This window comes from Eptatretus burgeri, chromosome 15 (genome assembly GCF_056783735.1).
Source record: "Eptatretus burgeri isolate ZD-2024b chromosome 15, Ebu_testis_v1, whole genome shotgun sequence".
NCBI lineage: Eukaryota > Metazoa > Chordata > Myxini > Myxiniformes > Myxinidae > Eptatretus > Eptatretus burgeri.
Window position 1 is genome coordinate 11,327,430 of NC_140975.1, and position 22,490 is coordinate 11,349,919.

The following is a 22,490-nucleotide window of genomic DNA, read 5'->3' on the forward strand; positions in this document are numbered from 1 at the left end:
AAGACATTGTAACCCATTTTAGTTGGTACATTGATACCTGGAAAGGTGTTAAAGACTTCAGGGAAACTGAAATCATCAATTTTATGATATACACTTGTGCGAAAACCATTCTGTCCAACTCTAACCAACACATCCAGATATGCAGCAACTGTACAATCATTACCACTCCTGTTTGCAATCAGGTTATCCGGTCAAATCTTGTGAAGCCGATAATCAAAATAATTATAGTTAACCACACAAATATCATCTATATTACGACATGTATGGCATCATTTTTTCGCTGATCCTAATTTTTTTCTTCTTTCTTCTTCCTAATATAAAAACAAAGATTCTTCCTAATCTTTCCAATTTTTTCTTTTCTTCTTTCTTCTTCATCAGTTTCTGCATGAATGAAAATTCACAGAAAATAAGAAAAATGTCCACGAGTCGGGGGCTGCAATTCTCACCCATGGGAATACCCTTAACCTGTTGAAACATTCTCCCACAAAAAGTTACAAATTCATTAAATTAAATTAAATAAACCACATCCATAAACTTCTGCTTATCAAAACGATGAAAACTTGAGTGTTTCTTTTTAGAAAAGAATGCTCTATCTAACCTGACATATAAAAACTTATTAAAAGAGTTAAAAACCTTGTCAATCACTTTGAAGAGTGAATCCCTCACTCGTACTAAATCCTAATTGGTTCACGAAAAAATATTTTCACGAAAAAATATTTTCACGAAAAAATAAGTGACCACGATATTCGTTGTTGGTGTCTGTCTGTCTGTCTGTCCGGAGCATAGCTCCGTGGGTTTTGATCCGATCCTGATAAAATTTTGGTGGGAGGTTTATGTCATGATCCAGTTGTGTTTTCCTGAGAATGGGCATGGTGCGCCCATTATGGGCGGAGCCACGCCCAAAAAGCATGTGTTTTTAGGGGTAGCCGATTTCAATTTGCATCTTCTCCTCGGGGGTTTGTCGAATCTGACAGGGGTTTCGGTATTTGGTTTGCCCAATAGCACTTGCATAGCCCCACGGAGCTCTATTTTTCATTTTCGTCCCAAGGTCAAGGTCACAAACAAAGAAAATTGCGAATTTTGACATGAAAATCCATCTTCTCCGAAGGGGTTTGTCGAATCTGGCAGGAGTTTCGGTATTTGGTTAGCCCAATGGCACCTGCATAGCCCCACGGAGCTCGATTTTTCATTTTCGTCCCAAGCTCAAGGTCACAAGGTCACGAACTTAGAAAATTGCGAATTTTTACGTAAAAATCCATTTTCTCTGAGGGGTTTGTCGAATCTGGCAGGAGTTTCGGTATTTGGTTAGCACAATGGCACCTGCATAGCCCGACGGAGCTCGATTTTTCATTTTCGTCCCAAGGTCAAAGTCACAATGTCACAAACTAAGAAAATTGCGAATTTTGACATAAAAATCATACGACCGCCCAAAATTTGAGAGCTCGGATGACAATATTTTTTTATGCATAACCTTGAGGTCATTCCCCACCTGAAGTCTTGAAACCATTTGTCTCTATCTCGAACACCTTGACCGTCGCGCCCCCTTCAAGTTTGTTTTTACACTGATTTCATCAAAGTATGGATAATCCGAGGAGTGCGAAATGCCATATAGACTAGATGACGTTATATTGCTCCTGGAATGTTCCAGAGGAAGTTTGCACCAAAGGTCATAATCCTTGACCTTTGACCTTAAAAGTTCACAAAGGTCAAATTTTCAAACTCGTGGGAATGGAACCAGGTTTTCGACCTTCTTCGACGAACTAACTCCAATAACATATAGCACGTATACTGTTTCCTTATTTTAATGTCCACAACATTGTTTTGTGACCTTTAAAGGTTATGCAAAGGTCAAATTTTGAAAGTTGTTGAACGAAACCGGGTTTTCGACATTTTGCAGCGAATAACGTGTCACTCGTACCACATCATGTTTATCATTTTTATAACTTTGTCAAACATTATCACATTGTCTCATCCTTGACTTCTGAAACAATCCACATCATCAAATACCGCTCATGAACCATCGTCGTCTTCAGACTTGTTTGTATGTAAAATTGAAAAATCAAAAACTTCAACTGATTTGATATTGAGACATCTTATCTGATTCAAGGACTCTAAAAGAGAATTAATGCTCCAGAAAGTGTATATACCTGAATTATTCTGAATTGCTAAACAATATTTCCTGAACTGTTTTCCAATAACTTGTTGTCCTGAGTTAACTGCACCAATCACTCTTTGGAAGAACACTGCCTGGCACCCGCGAAAACCCAGAGTTATATGGGTTCTTATGAAGCTTAGGGATCCAGAAAAGCCGAGGAATACAAAGGTTTACCTCTTTACATTAAATACTGAAATTATTCACTTAAACTTCTTGATTTCCAGAGATAATATCTTGGAGAGACTTATGACAAGGAGCAGATGTGCTATTTCCTCTACTCATGAAAGTAACCGTATCAGTGCCGAACTCTCTTCATAAAACCTCCACATAAAACCCTTTATTTAAAAAAATACGACATTATTATGAGCAGCTTTATCCGCTGGAGCTATAACGTCGCTATCATGGAGATCCCGAATGACTTTACGAACACTCGGCTTGTTCGAATCTGGTTTACATCGACCCAGTGAAAGCAAGCCCCGACTACTAAAAAACTTATTCCTATTATCCAGGACTTCCACAACTCTGTAAAACCATGCATTAAAACTGTTTACACATCGCTTAAACTTGGTGCACATTCTGTTAACAAAATTAGACACAGAATTCACAATTGAAGACCGAATGCAGCTCCAAGGTTGAATTACTGGTTCCCGATATTTAGCTCACATCTTCCTCAGATTCATAATTTCACGATTACTAATGAGGTTCAAATCCCCAGAAATTACGTGTCCACAAGGACCGCATAAAAAAGGGGAAGATGAACTTGCACAGTTAAAGAATTTTACCAAATTTACCATAATTTAACAAGGATTGTCCTTTGGTCTTCGTGAAAGTGAAATAAACCTTCAATATGGTTTGCTCCCAAACTTTATCTGGCAATATACTATTTACACTAGTATCCCTTTTAATAGAATGAAGATGAAGCTGATCTACGTGCTTGACGGAAAATCACAAATTAAGAAATCGCGGATCCTTTCAACTTTGGGAGGAGATTGTTTATCAGTACGCTGCTGCAAAAATCTTCAATAAAAATCGATCATATGTCATATCAACCTGCGAAACTCCGCAGACTATTCTCCATGACATGTTTGGAACATGACCTCTGAAGAACATAAAAATCATGAAAAACCTTTCCTTCAGAAAAACCTTTAAGTTTCTCAATAATCTCTGAAAGTTCCATTTTTGGAGCTGTTCAACCCCAGCGACAACGCCCATGACCTCTGGGTCTCCTTATGATTGAATAAGAACGAATTGGAATGAAATAACTGTCTCGAGACCACTATAGGTTGTTTGCCGTTTGCGCGGGGGAGTGCCGGTTTTGCAGAATAGCAACAATATCAATGATTGTACATCACACGTAAAATAACCATCACATGATGGGGAAATACAGAGGATTAAATGGATATTCAAACAAAATGTTCCATTTTATATTTTCTGAAAAACTCCTCAAATCACATTAAAATATTGTGACGTCCACGGGACTTGAACAGTCCCGCCAACGTAGAATGAGCCGAAACGATGGAGGCGGTTTATTTATTTATAACCCAAAGATGGCGGTTCTAATCGCTCTACCGCAAACGGGACGAGGAAGGTGGCACGAGTCGCTTTTCACTGAGTTGATAACGTTTATTCCTCGAACCAAAAATAACAAGACTCAGCAAGAAGAGGGATCCGGGGCGATTCGATGGGATGGTGTGGGATCGGGCGTGGGGAAAACACAGACAATTCCAATGAAAAGACAAATCTCAAACCCTCAAAGGCACCAGGTACACACACACACACACACACACACACACACACACACACACACACACACACACACACACACACACACACACACACACACACACACACACACACACACACACACACACACACACAACGCAGCTATTCCTGGTAGTCAGGCTGGACCGTGGTGTGGACGCAACAGTCCTTGGATTGGCGTTGGACGAGCTGGCCTTGCTCTCGTCAGGGGGGCAGGAGAAACCGTGGTGCTGTCGACCTCCTGGTCTTGGCCCAAGTCCGCTCACAGCCACCAGGGAACCAGCTCCGGCGCCAAACCGCGAGCAGGAGAGGGAGGCAGGTCCGCCCGCCGTTCGACCCCGTACTCCGAGCCAACAGAACCCCAGAGCCAACCAAGGTGAGGCTCAGCAAGGCCACAAGACACGAAGAAACCAGGGCCGAATCAGCGCAACAACAAGCACGCTCCCAGCACAACAACCTCCACCCCCCAAAAAAACGGTCTTTCTGTCCCGATCTTCTTCCTCTTCCTTTTCGACCCCGAACAGAACCTTTTTATCCTCCTGTCCTCGTCACTTCCAATCGAGCCGTTTTATTGGCCCACCGCCGTCGCCTTCCGCCAATCGTGATCACGGGGCGGAGCCATCCGCAGCACTGTCCTGTGACGTCACGGCAAGCCTCCAGAGAATACTAAAAGGGGTTTACGCAGACACACTTACCCTATCCCGTGTCCCTATCTAATTACGTGACAATTATCATTTCCCCCTTGAAGAAATGGACATTTACTAGACAACTTATCACCACTGAATTGCTACTTATTACATCGAGATCCTGGTACACTCGAACAGCATGGCATACCTAATTAAACATCCTAATTACCCTTTGAATGCATACCCCCCCCCCCACCTCAAACGTAACACTGCCCCCTCCTCTGGTACCGCAGCTCCTGCAAGGTATATCACAGGCGCTACCATACCAGCCTTAACACTTACTGACTCACACCTATTTAGCCTAACGAAATAAAGTAGGAGGGGAAATGGGCAGCGAGTCGCAGCTCACTTACCTATCCTGCTTAATGTACTACCCCCTTATGGCCTTATCCTCGCCTAAACAATCTTTTTTTTTTTTTGTATCACATGAGAGCACTGAGCGAAGTTGCACTCCATCCTCTGGATCATCGCTCTTGCCCAACACTCTTCCAGTGATCTGGGGAGGGGAAACAAAAGGTTCCACAAAAACACAACACTTATACTTTACATTCCTACTCTAAGCCTTAACGACACTATTCACAGGATATTTACACTTGACTGCCTCCCCAGTGGATGCTAATAGACCCAGCGTTACCTGGGGAGCCAATTTTCAAATTTGCTTGCCCCAAAATTATGCGGACATCATGCCCTTGCTGCACATGTCAAGTTGTGTGGGATCGAGTGGGACTCACACATCTTCACAACACTCACACCATGGTCATCATCACATTTCTAGGTCATGGTCCCCATTTTCATGATGCAGGCTGAATCCCATCATGGCCGTGGGGTGGGTTACCACAAGATAACGGGGTCATCTCAGGTGCAAACATGCCCACAGGTAAGCTTTAGTCCAACCCGGACGTTTCTCCGCCCCGCTCCCTTTGATTCCCACCCCCCCCCCCCTGGTAGCCATCAGCTCTCATCCCGTACAACACACTGGAAGGGGTCTCACTGGCTCCTCTGGCCGTCCTGGGTCGCCAAGGTCCTACCCGCCTTGGTCGCCCAACCAGACCCTCTCCCAGTTGCCTCCAGACACTGTCACAATTAGCCACCAGGGGCGAATCTCCTTGAAGGGGGGGGGGGTCGCAATTCCCGCTCACTGTGAGCTTCAGCAATCCCTGCGGACAAGCACATCATCCCCACCCACAAAACCCACATGACTCCCCCACCCCATCGGCCTTACATGTGACACCTGCATTTCTAACACTTCACCGACCATGACCTTCCCTGTTACCACACCATGTCCAATAAAAATCAATGTGTGCACCATACATTTCACTTCTTAACTTGAAGCAACTCACACAGCACTTCTCCTCACCCGATCCACGCACCAGCCATTGGACAGCCACTCGTGCCCGCTTTGTTACCAATTACCCATTGTCCCTATTGTCACTCTAAAACCCAGCAGCACTTACAAACCCATGCCAATTTTCCCACAATTCACTTTTTTCCACCAAAGGAGGGACTTCGCCACAATCTCAGCAGCCGAGCATGGCCCCATATGCTCAGCCCGATCTAGTTTTCCCGACCCCCGACAGCGATTTCCGGACCCGACCCATGAAAGGGCATCTCGGATAGACCTGGCGGTTCAGCAGGAGGATTCATCCTCTCCGGGCTTGAAAGTCTATTGGAGGGTCTCTCCATCGCCGGGTACCGGCAATATCGTTGCATGTGTCCCCTTCGCCCGCACTGGAAACAACTCCCCATAAAAAGCCCCCGTGGGTATCGGTGTAATGTCTCTTCCGGTTCCGGACCCCCTCGGCCATAATCGAATTGCTCTATTGGCTGGGCTGGACCCCGCTGCTTTGGCGCACCAACTACCGAATTACCCCTTATCAAACTTGACAGTTTCTGGCAAATTTCCTGAAACATTTGGGTAATGCTAATTTCTCCCAGCCCCCCTCCCTGATCCTGAATCTCCGCTTGTCGGACCGTCACCAATGGCCTCTCTGGCACCCGACCCGGCCGACTCCACGAGGCTAGCCTGGCCGCGCACTCGGCCGCTCGGTGCACGGTGGGTAGATCCTGTAGCTCCACTAGCGCTTGGACCTCAGGGTCAGGAAGAGCAGCTAAAAATTTCTCAAGTGCCAGTCTGACCCATGCCTCCACTGTAAGGTCCCGATACACGATCCTGACTGATTGGTAAATGTTCTGTGACAGCTCCTGCACTGTCTCACCCGGCTTTAATCTGCGGTGCTGGAGCTGGGCCCGCACCAGATCACAGTTCGCTGCAAACCCAAACCGACGGCTCAATGCCTCGCAAATGTGGGAGATGGTCAACATCCCCTCCGCGATCACGTTTAACACATCTGCGGCTGGTCCCCGCAACGTTGCCACCAAATTCCCTGTACGTTCCCGCTCATTCCACCCGTTTAGTCGGGAAATACACTCAAATTGCGTCAGAAAAGCTTCAAGGCTCCCTGACCCGTCGAAAATTACCAGGGGGATCACTTTTACGGTGGCCCGCTTCTCAGTTTCTCCCTTGTCAGAATCCAGCCCAGGGATCAAACACCCTTGTGGCTGCGTATCCAATTTCGTAGCCCACTGTGGCCAAAGATGTTTTGTGGTGAGGGTCTCATGGGTCAATTTTGCTTCCTGTTCCAAACGTTGAATGGACCGATTTACCTCTTCCCGCAGGATCTTCTGGGCCTGCACACCACCTCCAAGGCTCCATCACGAGTTTGTAGCTGCTCCTCAACCAACCCGGACACTCTACTTACAAAAGACGGCTCTACCAGGCCTTTATCCAAGACTTCATCTTGGCTCATAATTTTATCTTGTTCGTCCAAACGAGCCTCCAATCCTTTTACCTCCTCCGCAAAATTCATCCCTTGCTTACTCAGCTCTCCCCACTCTTCCATTTGCAGCTGCATACGAGCATCCACATAGGCACGATGACGTTCCAGGCTTTCATCCACTTTATCAACCCGAATGTTTGTTGCATCAATTTTATCTACCAATTTTTTTTTGTATATTTTCCCCCTCCAATGTAATTTCTACCTTTGTTTCCTCCAATCTATCCTCGAATTTACTTTGTATTTCTCCCAATTTAACATCCACACACTCCTGCATCTCAGTTTTCATTTTTCTCCATCTTTTCCCCCAATTCATCCCTCATTAAATCAATCCGTACACCCAACTGTTGCCCCATTACCCCCAATTGATCTGTCATTTCTGCCCCCTGTGCCGTCATGTCTGCCGTCTGTGTCACGAATTGATTTTCCATTGTGCCGTCATTTCTGCCATTTGTGCCCCCTGTGCCGTCATTTTTGCCCCCTGTGCTGTAATTGCACACACTAAACGTTCCAACATTGTCCAGATCGTCATCGTGCCGGTTTCCGGTGCTGCCGGCTCCGTTACGGGCGATGAAGCATGGTCCACGCTCGGAATGGGGGAGGTTCCAACCCTACCCCCCCGTCTCTCACCTCTTCCCCCCGTCTCGCTGCCCGACACGTGGCCTTCCTCCTCAAACATCTGCACATCCGCCATGGTGCAGAAGTCCCGTTTGCTGCCAATTAATTTTAATTTGAAAAATCCCGCCAAAATTTTCCCGTGCTCACGCGCTTTCCTGTAGTAATTTTATATTCCAATTCGTGGCGAGATTTTAATCTTCGTATATTCTCCCGATACCAAATATAATTTAGAGGGGTTCGAACATCCAACACCCTGACACCAATGTGACATCCACGGGACTTGAACAGTCCCGCCAACGTAGAATGAGCCGAAACGATGGAGGCGGTTTATTTATTTATAACCCAAACATGGCGGTTCTAATCGCTCTACCGCAAACGGGACGAGGAAGGTGGCACGAGTCGCTTTTCACTGAGTTGATAACGTTTATTCCTCTAACCAAAAATAACAAGACTCGGCAAGAAGAGGGATCCGGGGCGATTCGACGGGATGGTGTGGGATCGGGCGTGGGGAAAACACAGACAATTCCAATGAAAATACAAATCTCAAACCCTCCAAGGCGCCAGGTACACACACACACGTACACACACACACACACACACACACACACACACACACACACACACACACACACACACACACACACACACACACACACACACACACACACACATACAAAACGCAGCTATTCCTGGTGGTCAGGCTGGACCGTGGTGTGGACGCAACAGTCCTTGGATTGACGTTGGACGAGCTGGCCTTGCTCTCGTCAGGGGGGCAGGAGAAACCGTGGTGCTGTCGACCTCCTGGTCTTGGCCCAAGTCCGCTCACAGCCGCCAGTGAACCAGCTCCGGCGCCAAACCGCGAGCAGGAGAGGGGGGCAGGTCCGCCCGCCGTTCGACCCCGTACTCCGAGCCAGCAGAACCCCAGAGCCAAACAAGGTGAGGCACGAGGCTCAGCAAGGCTACAAGACACGAAGAAACCAGGGCCGAATCAGCGCAACAACAAGCACGCTCCCAGCACAACAACCTCCACCCCCAAAAAAACGGTCTTTCTGTCCCGATCTTCTTCCTCTCCCTTTTCGACCCCGAACAGAACCTTTTTATCCTCCTGTCCTCGTCACTTCCAATCGAGCCGTTTTATTGGCCCACCGCCGTCGCCTTCTGCCAATCGTGATCACGGGGCGGAGCTATCCGCAGCACTGTCCTGTGACGTCATGGCAAGCCTCCAGAGAATACTAAAAGGGGTTTACGCAGACACACTTACCCTATCCCGTGTCCCTATCTCATTACGTGACAATTATCATTTCCCCCTTGAAGAAATGGACATTTACTAGACAACTTATCACCACTGAATTACTACTTATTACATCGAGATCCTGGTACACTCGAACAGCATGGCATACCTAATTAAACATCCTAATTACCCTTTGAATGCATACCCCCCTCAAACGTAACAATATGAAATATTCATTGAATAAAACTTCATCTTATCTCGAATGTTCATCCCCAGACCCAGGGATGTTTTATCAGGAGATTTGAACAGATTGTTTGAACAAGAAAACCCGAAAATTAATCGTTGGTTTTAATCGTTCAATCGGGTTTGTGTTTCGAACAGGAATATTACTATAAATCCTAAAGTGTTCGATAATGGGATGTTTAATAAGATCAGAGTTGAAGGAACTGCACCTCATTTAGTATTTGAGGGTCACGAAGGAGTATATTCAAAAAAATCATGTGAAGAAACAAGATTAGATGGAGTAAATAAATAAATATAAAACATGGAGTTTATCTTTACTTATTATTCCCTCCTGTTTGTGGAGATAACTCTTCCTGTAAAACAAATCCTCTTCTTTCCTTCAAATCTCCAATTTACCTGGAAAAATGAACCTCAGGTGAGAACAATAACTTTCCCTCATTTAACAACATCGACTCTTTGGTCGTTTTTCAATCTCACTTTCACTTCAAACTTCTCTGAACATTTTATTATTTCTCACGGAGAAGTTTCATGAGCCTTGATTTTCCCAAAATTAATAAACACACAAGGAATGATGACAGGATACAAGTTGAAATCCACATTTCCGTATTACAAATTATCGTCATGGTTACACGAGTGTATTGTTTCCCACAATGCATGTTATTGCAATAAACATGATCACGTGTTCCCACAGTGCGTCCAAAGATCCTGGATGTCGGGAGGGAGTTCGTGAGTTCCAGCACCTCCTGGAGGCTCTTCTGTGAGGCCGAGGCCAAGCCAGGACCAAACATCACCTGGTGGAACCCACAGGGACTCCTCATAAATGGAAGCGAGACCGTTGTGAGTTCAAATAACCAAAATGATTTACAGAAGATCATCAGCAGTTATAACATCACAAGAAAAGATCCAGAAGGGAAATACAGCTGTCTGGTACAGAACCAGCACGGGACGGGGAAGGGATTTGTTTTCTACGGAGAGTTTGAAGGAAAACGAGGAATCACGGGGATCATCATTGGATGTACATCTGCCATCATCCTGGTTCTTCTTCTTCTCTTTGTGTTGATCTGTTATATTTACAAGAAGAAACAGAATCCTGCAAAAGGTGAAAAATGAAATTTCAATTTGTTTATTATTTATATTTTTACACATCCCACATCATGGACCGACCGAGCTGAACTTGGGGTCTCTCTTCTCTTCTCTTCTCTTCTCTTCTCTTCTCTTCTCCTCTCTCTCTTTCTCTCTCTCTCCTGTGTTCTTCCCAACATCTTTGTTCTTTGTTCCTTTCACATATCTTGATACTTTTCCCACAGTTCTCTTCATTCATTCTAATTATTTCTTCTGGTCCTGTTTCATCTCTTTTACTCCATATTCCTCTCTTTCGTTATCTATCTCTTTCAGGAGAAGTGAATTGTTGCAGAAAGTTTTCTGTAAAGCTCACTTGGCTGCGTCTGGATGAGTTTGATGGTTGTGGATTCGCCGCTGAAACCTGAATCCCATCCAGGTTCCTCCTGATGACTCCATCTTTGCTCTTTACCCTCCAGGTTCCTCGTGATGACTCCATCTTTGCTCTTTAACTTCTCCAGGTTCCTCGTGATGACTCCATCTTTGCTCTTTACCTCTCCAGGTTCCTCCTGATGACTCCAATGCAGTGTTTGATTTTCCCTTTGATTCCATCAAATCAACAGAGTTAATGAACTTCAAGTTAACTTTCACATTTCCAGCAAGTCGAACATTTACTTAAATCAACTTAAACATAAAGTTTACATCATATTTCATATTCTCCACCTCGTGTGATGTTATTAAAAACACAAAAACATCTTCCACTTACTGGTGGGGTTCGCCGGGGGAAGCTTTTCCAAAGTCTTTCACCAACCGACTGGCCAGGCCCAACATTCGACTCTGGTTATGGCAGGAATTTGGAAATAGTTCATGATCCCGGTGATAGCTCACCGACTCCTCGTGAAGGCCTTTGTGGGATGTTTGACATTCACCAACTAATACCGGCATACGGGATGTCCAGTTTATCGTCCGCCCGAGGGACAGCACACACCTTGATAAATCACCCCACCTGTTAAACACCGGGATGACAGTTTAGAGCTTGGTCAGGATCCAAACCCAGGGTAGACCAGTTGGAGGTGAGTGTGCATTCCTCTTGACCATCCTGCTAACTCCTCCTAGTTTCTCAAACAGAATATTTGGATTACTTAACGAATTGTAACTTCACAAACATTGGATGCAACCAACATTGCACGATTAAAGAGATTGTCACGTGATTCTGCACGTGATTTCATTTCTTCACCTGTACTCGTGACCGTGCACAGACATGCAAGTAGAGAAGAACCACACCCACTCACTACTGCTCTCCTCACCTCCTCCTTCCATGAACTTCCAGCCTGTTTGAAGGGGATTCCGAACGGTTCGGTTCCAGAAATTCAGAAGGGAATATTGTATTCACACAGGGACCTGGTCGTCTTCGTTTCATTTGAGTTTTGTACAAAATCATATTGTCCTGAGATTGTCTTCACCATCGACAGGTGTACAATAAAAATGATTTATATAATTATACAAACCAAACAAAATTACACTTAATGTCTGTTTTTTATCAAACAGGGAACTCGACCCAACCAGATGTGGAACTTCATGAACCGGTGAGTCTGTGGAATTATTTAATTAAATTACCCATTCATTCCCTGATTTAATGATGATTAATTCACAGAACATAATCACGAGGACAGTTTGGTAATTTATAAAAATACAAGTTTAAAGTTGGAGTACACACAATCATGTATAATTATCATCATTGATTGTTTATGTTTTCTCCAACAGGGACAGAGAGAGGAGTCCTCGTACATGGATCTGAAGAAGAAGAAGAATCGTGATGAGTCCCAGTCTCAGTTGTACGAGACCTTGCGATGTTGATCGGACACAAACACCTGTTCCCTTTCAATGAAGACGTAATTAGTGTATTGATGACGTAATCATATATTTTTTTTCTCTCAATCAGTGAACATTTCTTGAAGAATAATTGGGTTGAATTTCCATAATTATCTGGGGACCAACAGGGACCCGCAGAATATCCGTGTAATGTAAAATGTGACTTCCACTTCCCCAGCCTCACAAACCCGAAATCATCAACCCTCCCCCTTCCAAACCTCCAACTCCTCAACCTGCTCCTCCCAATTCGAACGCTTCAATCCCTTCCCTACCCCTGCCCACCACAACTCTCCAACTCCTCCTCCACAACCGAAAGTCGTCAACCCTTCTCCCCCACCAAGCCTCAAGCTTCCCCGACCAACTCTGTCCCATCTTTGCTTTCACCCCCCCCCACCCCCTCCATCTCTCCTACCAAATAAAACCCTCCCTCCCCTCATCCTCCTCCCCTCTCCTCATGGTAATCAAAGTAAAAGGCCATTGCCATGTGTGAGCACGTTCCTTTCTATGCCTCACCTCACATGTGCATGAAATGAAAGCAGAAACATTCGTTAGAAGTCGCAGGTTCAGTTTGTGACGGAATTCATTCCCAATAGTGTGGCATTTTCATGGAGTCTGCTGGGAATGTCCTTTGACAGCATAATAGTCACGAATTGTTTAGACTGTTCCAATTTATGAGTGAAGTCAATGGACAAAAAGGTAATTATACATTGGACAGGATTGATTTAATCCATCCATTGGGACCATACTCTGTGCCAGAGCATTGGTGCTGCCTAAACAGTTTACTTGGCTATTGGGCACAATCCGAGACAGGTCACCACTCCAACAGAGGATACCAGCAAGATGGCACTCATTTTGCCGACCACGGCAGGATGACTGGCCGAGTTAACCCCACCTGGTATTAATTCAACGGCTGAGGGGGATTTCAACTCAGGATCTTCGGATCCCAAGCCCATCACCCGAACCATTAAGCCAACACCAGACATATTGACTTACTAGTTTGTGGTTATATTATTTTTTTTAAACTTCCGGTAGGTGCTGTGTTCCAGCGACTTTGAGCATATACACCGCCCATGTGGGCAATCTCACCACGTAACTCGAAATTACGTAAATATCGATATTTCTACATCTCCGCACGCAAAATATCTTAAACGAGGCATCATTCAGCATGATACATGCTGTGGTTACGACGTTTACCCCATTCACACACAATCACACATCTTTCATTTACACACGTCAGAGAAACACATTTATTTTAAAAATTAAAAAACATGTCGGGAAGGAATCATCAAAAAACATCCAAACAAGGTCAGAAGCGGTTAGAATGAATGACAAAGAATGAATGACTAAGAATGAATGACTAAGAATGAATGACAAAGAATGAATGACAAAGAATGAATGACAAAGAATGAATGACAAAGAATGAATGACAAAAAATGAATGACTAAGAATAAGTGACTAAGAATGAATGACAAGGTAGGAAGGACACCGCGATCCTTTTCCGAATTGCCATCTGGATATCTTGACATTTTTGTCGTCGGTGACAACAGTAAAATTGTATGATGTCTGTTCGAGGTTGATGTAGATATAGTGGGTTCGTGTGGGTTCGTGTGGGTTCGTGTGGGTTCGTGTAATTATGTATTTTATTTGTTGTGGGATTGAGATGGAAAAACGACAAAAGATCTCGTGATGCCAATCTGTAAAAGGATTGTGGTGTTGTGTTTTGGTTTCATTCCTTCCTTGTCATTCCTTTTACCATGTTTGAATGTTTTTTGGGGGATTCCTTCCCAACATGTTTTTTCATGAAAAAAACGTTTGTTTCTGACTTGTTTTAGGGTCATTCTCACATAACTGACAGAATCAGGAGGTGGTAACATGAGAAAATTATTTGAACAAGATTAAAATTTTCAGGTCCGAATGTGGCAAATGGGACGTAGTTTCAGGTGTATTTGATGAAAGCCGCGCTGAATGACCTCTCATTTAGCCGATTGTCACCGCGATTTCAGCACTTTATGGCCGTCAAGTCATTACCGTAACGGAAATTAAAGGGCTTGTATGTCCGACAATGATGTTTTCAAGAGACGTTAAAGATGCCAAGAATGTTCTATCTCCATCATGTTTATTGAGAAACAGAAGAAAAAGTTATCAATGAGAAATCGGTGTGCAATTCGCCATTAAACATCGGTGCAATGAAAAGTGGTCAGCGCTGATGCCTGATTGATTGATTAAAAGAAATGAGAAACACACAATATGTTGTTCCACTAAGTAAGAGTCGATAGTATTTCTAAATATATTGAATTCACAGTTACATACAGCAAACCAGATATGACAGGAACTGAGTGACGGATTTCTACATGATGTTGGCGCTGGGGCTGCGCCAAGTACAGAGTTCCTCACCCAAAAAAAATATTATTGGATAGCCGGCAATACAATGTGGAGTCATTTCCGACATTCAAAGTGTATCGATGAAAGAAGGCGATTTGTAGAGCACAGAAGCGCACCCCCTTGAATCCGCAACTGAAACGGTGCCCTGATGCGATTGAGAAGTTTTGAATGATATAACACCATGTTTGATGAGAAATCGTGGACATAAAGTGCAAAAATCATAACCGTGATACAAATCATCATTACTGTGACACAAATCATCATCGTAACAAAAATCATCATCACCATAACACAAATCATCACCGTAACACAAATCATCATTACTGTGACACAAATCATCATCGTAACACAAATCATCATCACCGTAACACAAATCATCACCGTAACACAAATCATCATTACTGTGACACAAATCATCATCACCGTAACACAAATCATTACCGTAACACAAATCATCATTACTGTGACACAAATCATCACCGTAACACAAATCATCATTACTGTGACACAAATCATCATCACCGTAACACAAGTCATCATTACCGTGACACAAATCATCATCACCGTAACACAAATCATCATCACCGTTACACAAATCATCATTACCGTAACACAAATCATCATCTCCGTAAGACAAATCATCACCGTAACACAAATCATCATCACCAGAACACAAATCATCATCACCATAATACAAATCATCATCACAGTGACACAAATCATCATCACCGCAACACAAATCATCATTACCATAATACAAATCATCATTACTGTGACACAAATCATCATTACTGTGACACAAATCATCACCGTAACACAAATCATCATTACTGTGACACAAATCATCATTACTGTGACACAAATCATCATTACCGTGACACAAATCATCATTATCGTGACACAAATCATCATCACCGCAACACAAATCATCATTACCGTGACACAAATCATCATCACCGCAACACAAATCATCATTACCATAATACAAATCATCATTACTGTGACACAAATCATCATTACTGTGACACAAATCATCACCGTAACACAAATCATCATTACTGTGACACAAATCATCATTACTGTGACACAAATCATCATTACCGTGACACAAATCATCATTACCGTGACACAAATCATCATCACCGCAACACAAATCATCATTACCGTGACACAAATCATCACCGTAACACAAATCATCATTACTGTGACACAAATCATCATCACCGTAACACAAATCATCACCTTAACACAAATCATCATTATTGTGACACAAATCATCATCACCGTAACACAAATCATCATTACTGTGACACAAATCATCACCGTAACACAAATCATCATTACTGTGACACAAATCATCATCACCGTAACACAAATCATCATTACCGTGACACAAATCATCATCACCGTAACACAAATCATCATCACCGTTACACAAATCATCATTACCGTAACACAAATCATCATCACCGTAACACAAATCATCACCGTAACACAAATCATCATCACCGGAACACAAATCATCATCACCATAATACAAATCATCACAGTGACACAAATCATCATCACCGCAACACAAATCATCATTACCATAATACAAATCATCATTACTGTGACACAAATCATCATTACTGTGACACAAATCATCACCGTAACACAAATCATCATTACTGTGACACAAATGATCATTACTGTGACACAAATCATCATTACCGTGACACAAATCATCATTACCGTGACACAAATCATCATCACCGCAACACAAATCATCATTACCGTGACACAAATCATCATCACCGCAACACAAATCATCATTACCGTGACACAAATCATCATCACCGCAACAAAAATCATCATCACCAAAATACAAATCATCACCGTAACACAAATCATCATCACAGCAACACAAATCATCATTACGGTAACACAAATCATCATCACCATAACAAATCATCTTTACCAAAACCCAAATCATCTTTACCATCACACCATTACCGTTCCACAAATCATCATTACCGTAACAAAAATCATCATAACCATAACACAAATCATCATTACCGTAATACAAATCATCACCGTAACACAAATCATCATCACCGCAACACAAATAATCATTACGGAAACACAAATCATCATCACCATAACAAATCGTATTTACCGTAACCCAAATCATCTTTACCATAACACCATTACCATTCCACAAATCATCATTACCGTAACAAAAATCATCATAACCGGAACACAAATCATCATAACCGTAACACATATCATCACTGCAACACAACATCACTTTTAAAAACCACAGTTTGCCATGGATGCTCGCTTTCCATCAACCATTCTTTTTTTCCAACTTCAGGCCAACTCACCCCCCTCACCCCTCACTCTCACTCTCAAAGCAACCATCCCACTCTTCTCCCTCCAAGCCTCCCTCTCACCTCTTTCAAAAATTCCCCCTCACCTTTCTCCCACCTTTCATCCCCCTCACTCTTCCTTCTCTAAGTTGCCCCCCTCTCATCCACCAACCTGCCTCCCTCCACTGCCCTCTCACCTCCATCTCTTCACTCCACCTCCTCAAATCCTCAACTGCCATCTTCCTTGTCTCTTGTCCCCCCTCTCTCCCAGCACCACAGAGCCTTTTCTCCTCCTCATTCGGCCCCCTCCCCTCGCTATTCTGCAATACCCCACACTCCTTCAGCAACCCTCCTTACCTCCCCCCCTCATCCCTCGTCCTACCCTCCCCCGCCCCCTCCACCTCCTGCACCCAAAGCCTCCTCCCCTACCTCTTCATTAAAAGTGTGGACCTCAAATATCCGGGGCCTTCGCTCAAACCTTTCAGATCTTTCCATGCAGGTTGCCACTGACAAACCAGACATTATCTGCCTAACAGAAACTTTCCTCTCCCAAGACGTGTCTGACTCCCAAGTATCTCTCCCTGGCTACTCCCTCTTACGGTATGACAGACCTGAGCCTCGTCCTGGTGGAGGTGTTGCTCTCTTCATCAAAGACTCTATTCCTCACTCTCCCTGCACTGCTCTCACTCCCCCACACCCCAAGGAATACCTCTGGCTTCGGCTTCCCCTCCACTCCCACCTCATGTTTATATGTGTACTGTACCGTCCACCGAACAGTGATGACTCCATCTACACCTCACTCTCCGAAAACATGGACCATCTTCTATCTTCTCATCCAAACTCTCTCTTCCTCTTATGTGGCGACTTCAATTGTCATCACGCCAGTTGGCTAGGTGTGGGTACCTCTCTCACCTGCCATGGGACATCAGCAAAAGCTTTCTGTGAATCATTGGGACTGACTCAATCGGTCAACTTCCCGACCCGGATCTCAACCAATGGTACTCCATCTCTTCTAGATCTGATTTTGACAAATTTCCCTGACAATATCTGCTGCTCTTCCTTCGCTCCAATTGGTTCTTCTGACCACGTCCTTGTTAAAGTGGACATCTCTCTGGCTGTTATCAGAGAACCACCTCACCGCCGTCGAGTCTGGCATTTCACTCAAGCCGACTGGCAGGGTCTCCGAGCAGCCATCAAACTTACAGACTGGTCTCCTATCACTACTTTCTCAAACATCAACTCATCCTGGGAATTCTTTCAAAGAAACTTGCTCTCCCTCATGCACAGATTTATCCCCTCTCGTGTTCAGTTATCTTACCCTTCCTCCCGCCCTTGGTTTACTGAAGCTTGTGGCGAGGCAGTTGTCCTGAAACAACTTGCCTTTGCCTCATGGAAAGCAAACCCAACTGAGGGCAATCTCAGTTCTTTCCACAAAGCTCGGAACAAGTGTGTATCTACCCTCAGGAGAGCCAGAAAACAACATCTTTCTCATCTCAAGTCTGAACTCTCAAACCTCTCTCCCTCCTCAAAATCCTGGTGGCGTTTGATCAAATCTGTTTCTGGTGTATGTTCCCCCTCCATCCCCTCCCTGACCTCAAATGGCCGCACTGCTGATTCCACACGTGATAAAGCTGAATGTCTAAACTCGGTGTTTGCAGCTAAATCTTGTGTCCCAAACCCATCACTATCTCTACCCACTTTACCCAGTCGCACCCAACTGTCCCTGGACTCTGTATCCTTTTCTCCTGACAAGGTGGAGAGCTTGCTTTCAAACCTCGAGTCAGATTCTGCAACCGGTCCAGACGGCATCAGCCCACGTGTCCTCAAAGCCTGCTCTTCTGCTCTTGCTCACCCTCTCTCTGTTCTATTCACCCTCTCATTTTCCCAAGGTCATCTGCCATCTGCTTGGAAATCTGCTAACATCACTGCCCTGCACAAAAAAGGTGCAAAAACAGATCCCTGTAACTACAGACCAATCAGCCTTCTCCCAATCATCAGCAAGGTTATGGAATCCATCATTGCTTCAGACATGAAATCCTTCCTCTTCTCCAATGGCTTGATTTCCAATCATCAATTTGGTTTCAGACCAGGTCACTCTACCCTGGATATGCTGCTTCTGCTCTCCCATCAATGGATGGAGGTCCTCAATGCCAGACAGGAAATCCGAGCCGTATCCCTGGACATATCACGTGCTTTTGACACAGTCTGGCACCCTGCCCTACTCACCAAACTCTCTTCCCATGGTATTCAAGGCCATCTCCACTCATGGCTCGCAGACTTCCTCTCCTGTCGCAGTCAACGTGTGGCCCTAAACGGAGTTCTTTAATCCCCTCTTCCTGTGCAGGCTGGAGTTCCTCAAGGTAGCGTTCTGGGCCCTGTTCTTTTTCTGGTTTTCATCAATGATCTCTCGGACTCTCTGGAAAATCCTCTATTTCTCTTTGCCGACGACTCCACCCTCTGCCGTACCATCTGTCATCCCTCAGACCGGCAAGCAGCAGCTTCTTCGCTCACTGCAGATCTGGATAAAATCACAAACTGGTCCAACACGTGGAACATGTCTTTCAATCCACACAAATCTCACACTCTCACTATGTCACCGTAACACACATCGTAACACGTAACACACGTAACACACATCATCACCGTAACACATATCATCACTGCAACACACATCATCACCGTAACACATGTCATCACCGTAACACATCATCATCACCGTAAATCATCATTACCATGACACAAATCATGATCACCGCAACACAAATCATCACAGTAATACAAATCCTCATCACCGTTTCACAAATCATCATCACCGTAACAAATCATCTTTACCGTAACATCATTTCTGTTCCACAAATCATCATTACCGTAACACAAATCGTCATCACCGTAACACAAATCATCTTTTCCGTAACACGTCATCACCGTAACCCAAGTCATCTTTACTGCAACACATGTCATCACCGTAACACGTCATCACCGTAACACATCATTACCATAACACAAATCATCATTACCGTAACACAAATCATCAGCTAACACAAATCATCAGCTAACACAAATCATCATTACCGTAACACAAATCATCACCTAACACAAATCATCATTACCGAAACACAAATCATCATCACCGTAACACAAATCATCATTACCATAACATCATGACCGTAACACAAATCATCTTTACCATAACATCATGACCGTAACACAAATCATCATTACCGTAACACAAATCATAATCACCGTAACACAAATAATCATCACCGAAACACAAATCATCACCGGAACGAACCTAAAACGTTACAGTAATGGTGTTACAGTAATGGTGTTACAGTAACGATGTTACGGTAATGACGAAACGAACATAAATCGCCTCGTGGTGACCAGACCGGGAAGCAGACACACCGTGAATTGTCAAAAACTTTAACATTTAAAATCATTCTCTCCGTCAGTGAACATCATATCTGTTGAAATTCATATGTATGGTCAATGGGGAATGTACGGTCATGACGTTGAATAAGTATACCGACTCACCTTGCCAACTGTTGAGGAGTTTTTACACCCAAACGAAACCGAGCAAACTTGAAAAAGAATTCCAAAATGGCGGAACAAGAACCGAACGCCACGTCACGATCACGTGACGTCATCGCTTCATTGGCCCACAGTTCTCACATTCACCGGAAGGGCGTTTTCGTTCCGAAAATGACGAAATTGAGTGACGGAAACAAAATCCACTGGATTGAAAAACACTGGATTGTGGGTACTGTGGGTACTGTGGGTATTGTGGGTATTGTGGGTATTGTGGGTACTGTGGGTATTGTGGGTATTGTGGGTACTGTGGGTATTGTGGGTACTGTGGGTATTGTGGGTACTGTGGATATTGTGGGTACTGTTGGTATTGGGGGTACTGTGGGTACTGTGGGTATTGTGACTGAAAAAATTACATCAGACTGAGAGAACAAACTCATTTCTTCCTATTCATTGTAATTTTATGATCTCAACCGACGGGATTATTTAAACGCGACCTGCGGCAAAAATATATGGTCCATAACTTGGCCAAAAATGCCTGAAATTTCATGAAATGAGGTCACTTGAAGAGATGTGACATCAATCTGTCAATAATGTGAGAATGACCCTTCACTGTCCCAGTGGAACCAAATTTTCATGGGTCTTCATGGTCTTGTGGCATTCATGTCTGTTGTACTGTTTGAGGGTGAGCTTGTCTTTCACCACCCCAGATGTGCTTGGGACAGTATGGTGATTATACGTTCGTTATTATTATTATTCATAATGTTTATTAATTTTTTCCACATGAATTGATCATTTGTGTTGAACGATCATTTTGGAGAATTTATACATTCCACATCAGAATTCTCCAGCAGAACTCCATAAAAAACATGCCTCACACACACACACACACACACACACACACACACACACACACACACACACACACACACACACACACACACACGTACACACATACACAAACGTGTATATATATATATATATATATATATATATATATATATATATATATATATATATATTGTTGTGGTTGAGGAAATTCGCAAACCACCATTTCAGTCCCGTAGGTGAGATATCTCTGTAAGTACATGTGTCGTTCGCCCCAAACCCGTTGTTTAGAGGGAATAAATATGATTCATTCGGGCTGCGACCGTTTAAGATAGCCTTTTTTCTGTTCTATCTTTATTTTGAACCAACCACGTCTCAACCGCCATCACACAACAACCACCAACCACAACGCCGCTTCACAACAACAACAACGCCAACAGCCACGACCTTTACCTTCACAGCACACCATCCCGCAACCATCGCATCACCGCCATTCCAAGCGTCACCGTGGTCAGGTACCGCCACTTTAGACCCTCCACCACCTTTGCCTCTCCTTCTGCGGCCATTCCCGCACCAATTGTGAACGCCGAGCGTCAGGCTGTCCTGGCCTCGTGCGGGATGCGCGCCGGGCCGCGGGTACAAAGTGCGGCCTTTCCGAGGAGAAGTTGGTTCAGGAATGATACACGCCCACTTCCGATCTGTCCTATCAGCAAGCGCGGGGCGATTTAGCCCCGCCTCCAGGCGCGTCGGAGTAGAATCGATATATGCAAATTCGAGGATCAGGGGAGGTTCATGCCCACTTTTCCACCGTCCAATGGGCGAGCGTGGCTCCGCCCCCAAGCTCATCCTGATCCGGAAATTTGCATATGGGTTCTCCTGCCGAACTATAAAGCGCCAAGTGCGGGGCGAATTCAGTCAGTGTTTTGAGCTCGGGCGAGTTGG

General features: G+C 44.2%; 2 protein-coding genes across 4 annotated transcripts in view; both read left to right on the top strand.

Annotated features, from left to right (window-relative positions):
• Window positions 1–14,652, top strand: part of LOC147011504 (sialic acid-binding Ig-like lectin 15) — a 41,029-nt gene extending 26,377 nt beyond the window's left edge. For 2 of the 3 annotated variants that reach the window (XM_085858382.1, XM_085858385.1), the window contains 3 exons: window positions 10,220–10,627; window positions 12,136–12,173; window positions 12,352–14,652. In XM_085858382.1, coding sequence (XP_085714508.1) covers window positions 10,220–10,627; window positions 12,136–12,173; window positions 12,352–12,444 — 539 coding nt within the window. In that variant the 3' untranslated portion in view covers window positions 12,445–14,652. Of the gene's footprint in view, window positions 1–10,219; window positions 10,628–10,923; window positions 12,095–12,135; window positions 12,174–12,351 lie in introns of those variants that run through there. The other variant, XM_085858384.1, reaches the window with a different exon arrangement.
• LOC147011503 (uncharacterized) overlaps window positions 1–22,490 on the top strand; it is a 154,538-nt gene that overhangs the window by 85,753 nt on the left and 46,295 nt on the right. The gene's annotated exons all lie outside the window — the stretch shown is intronic.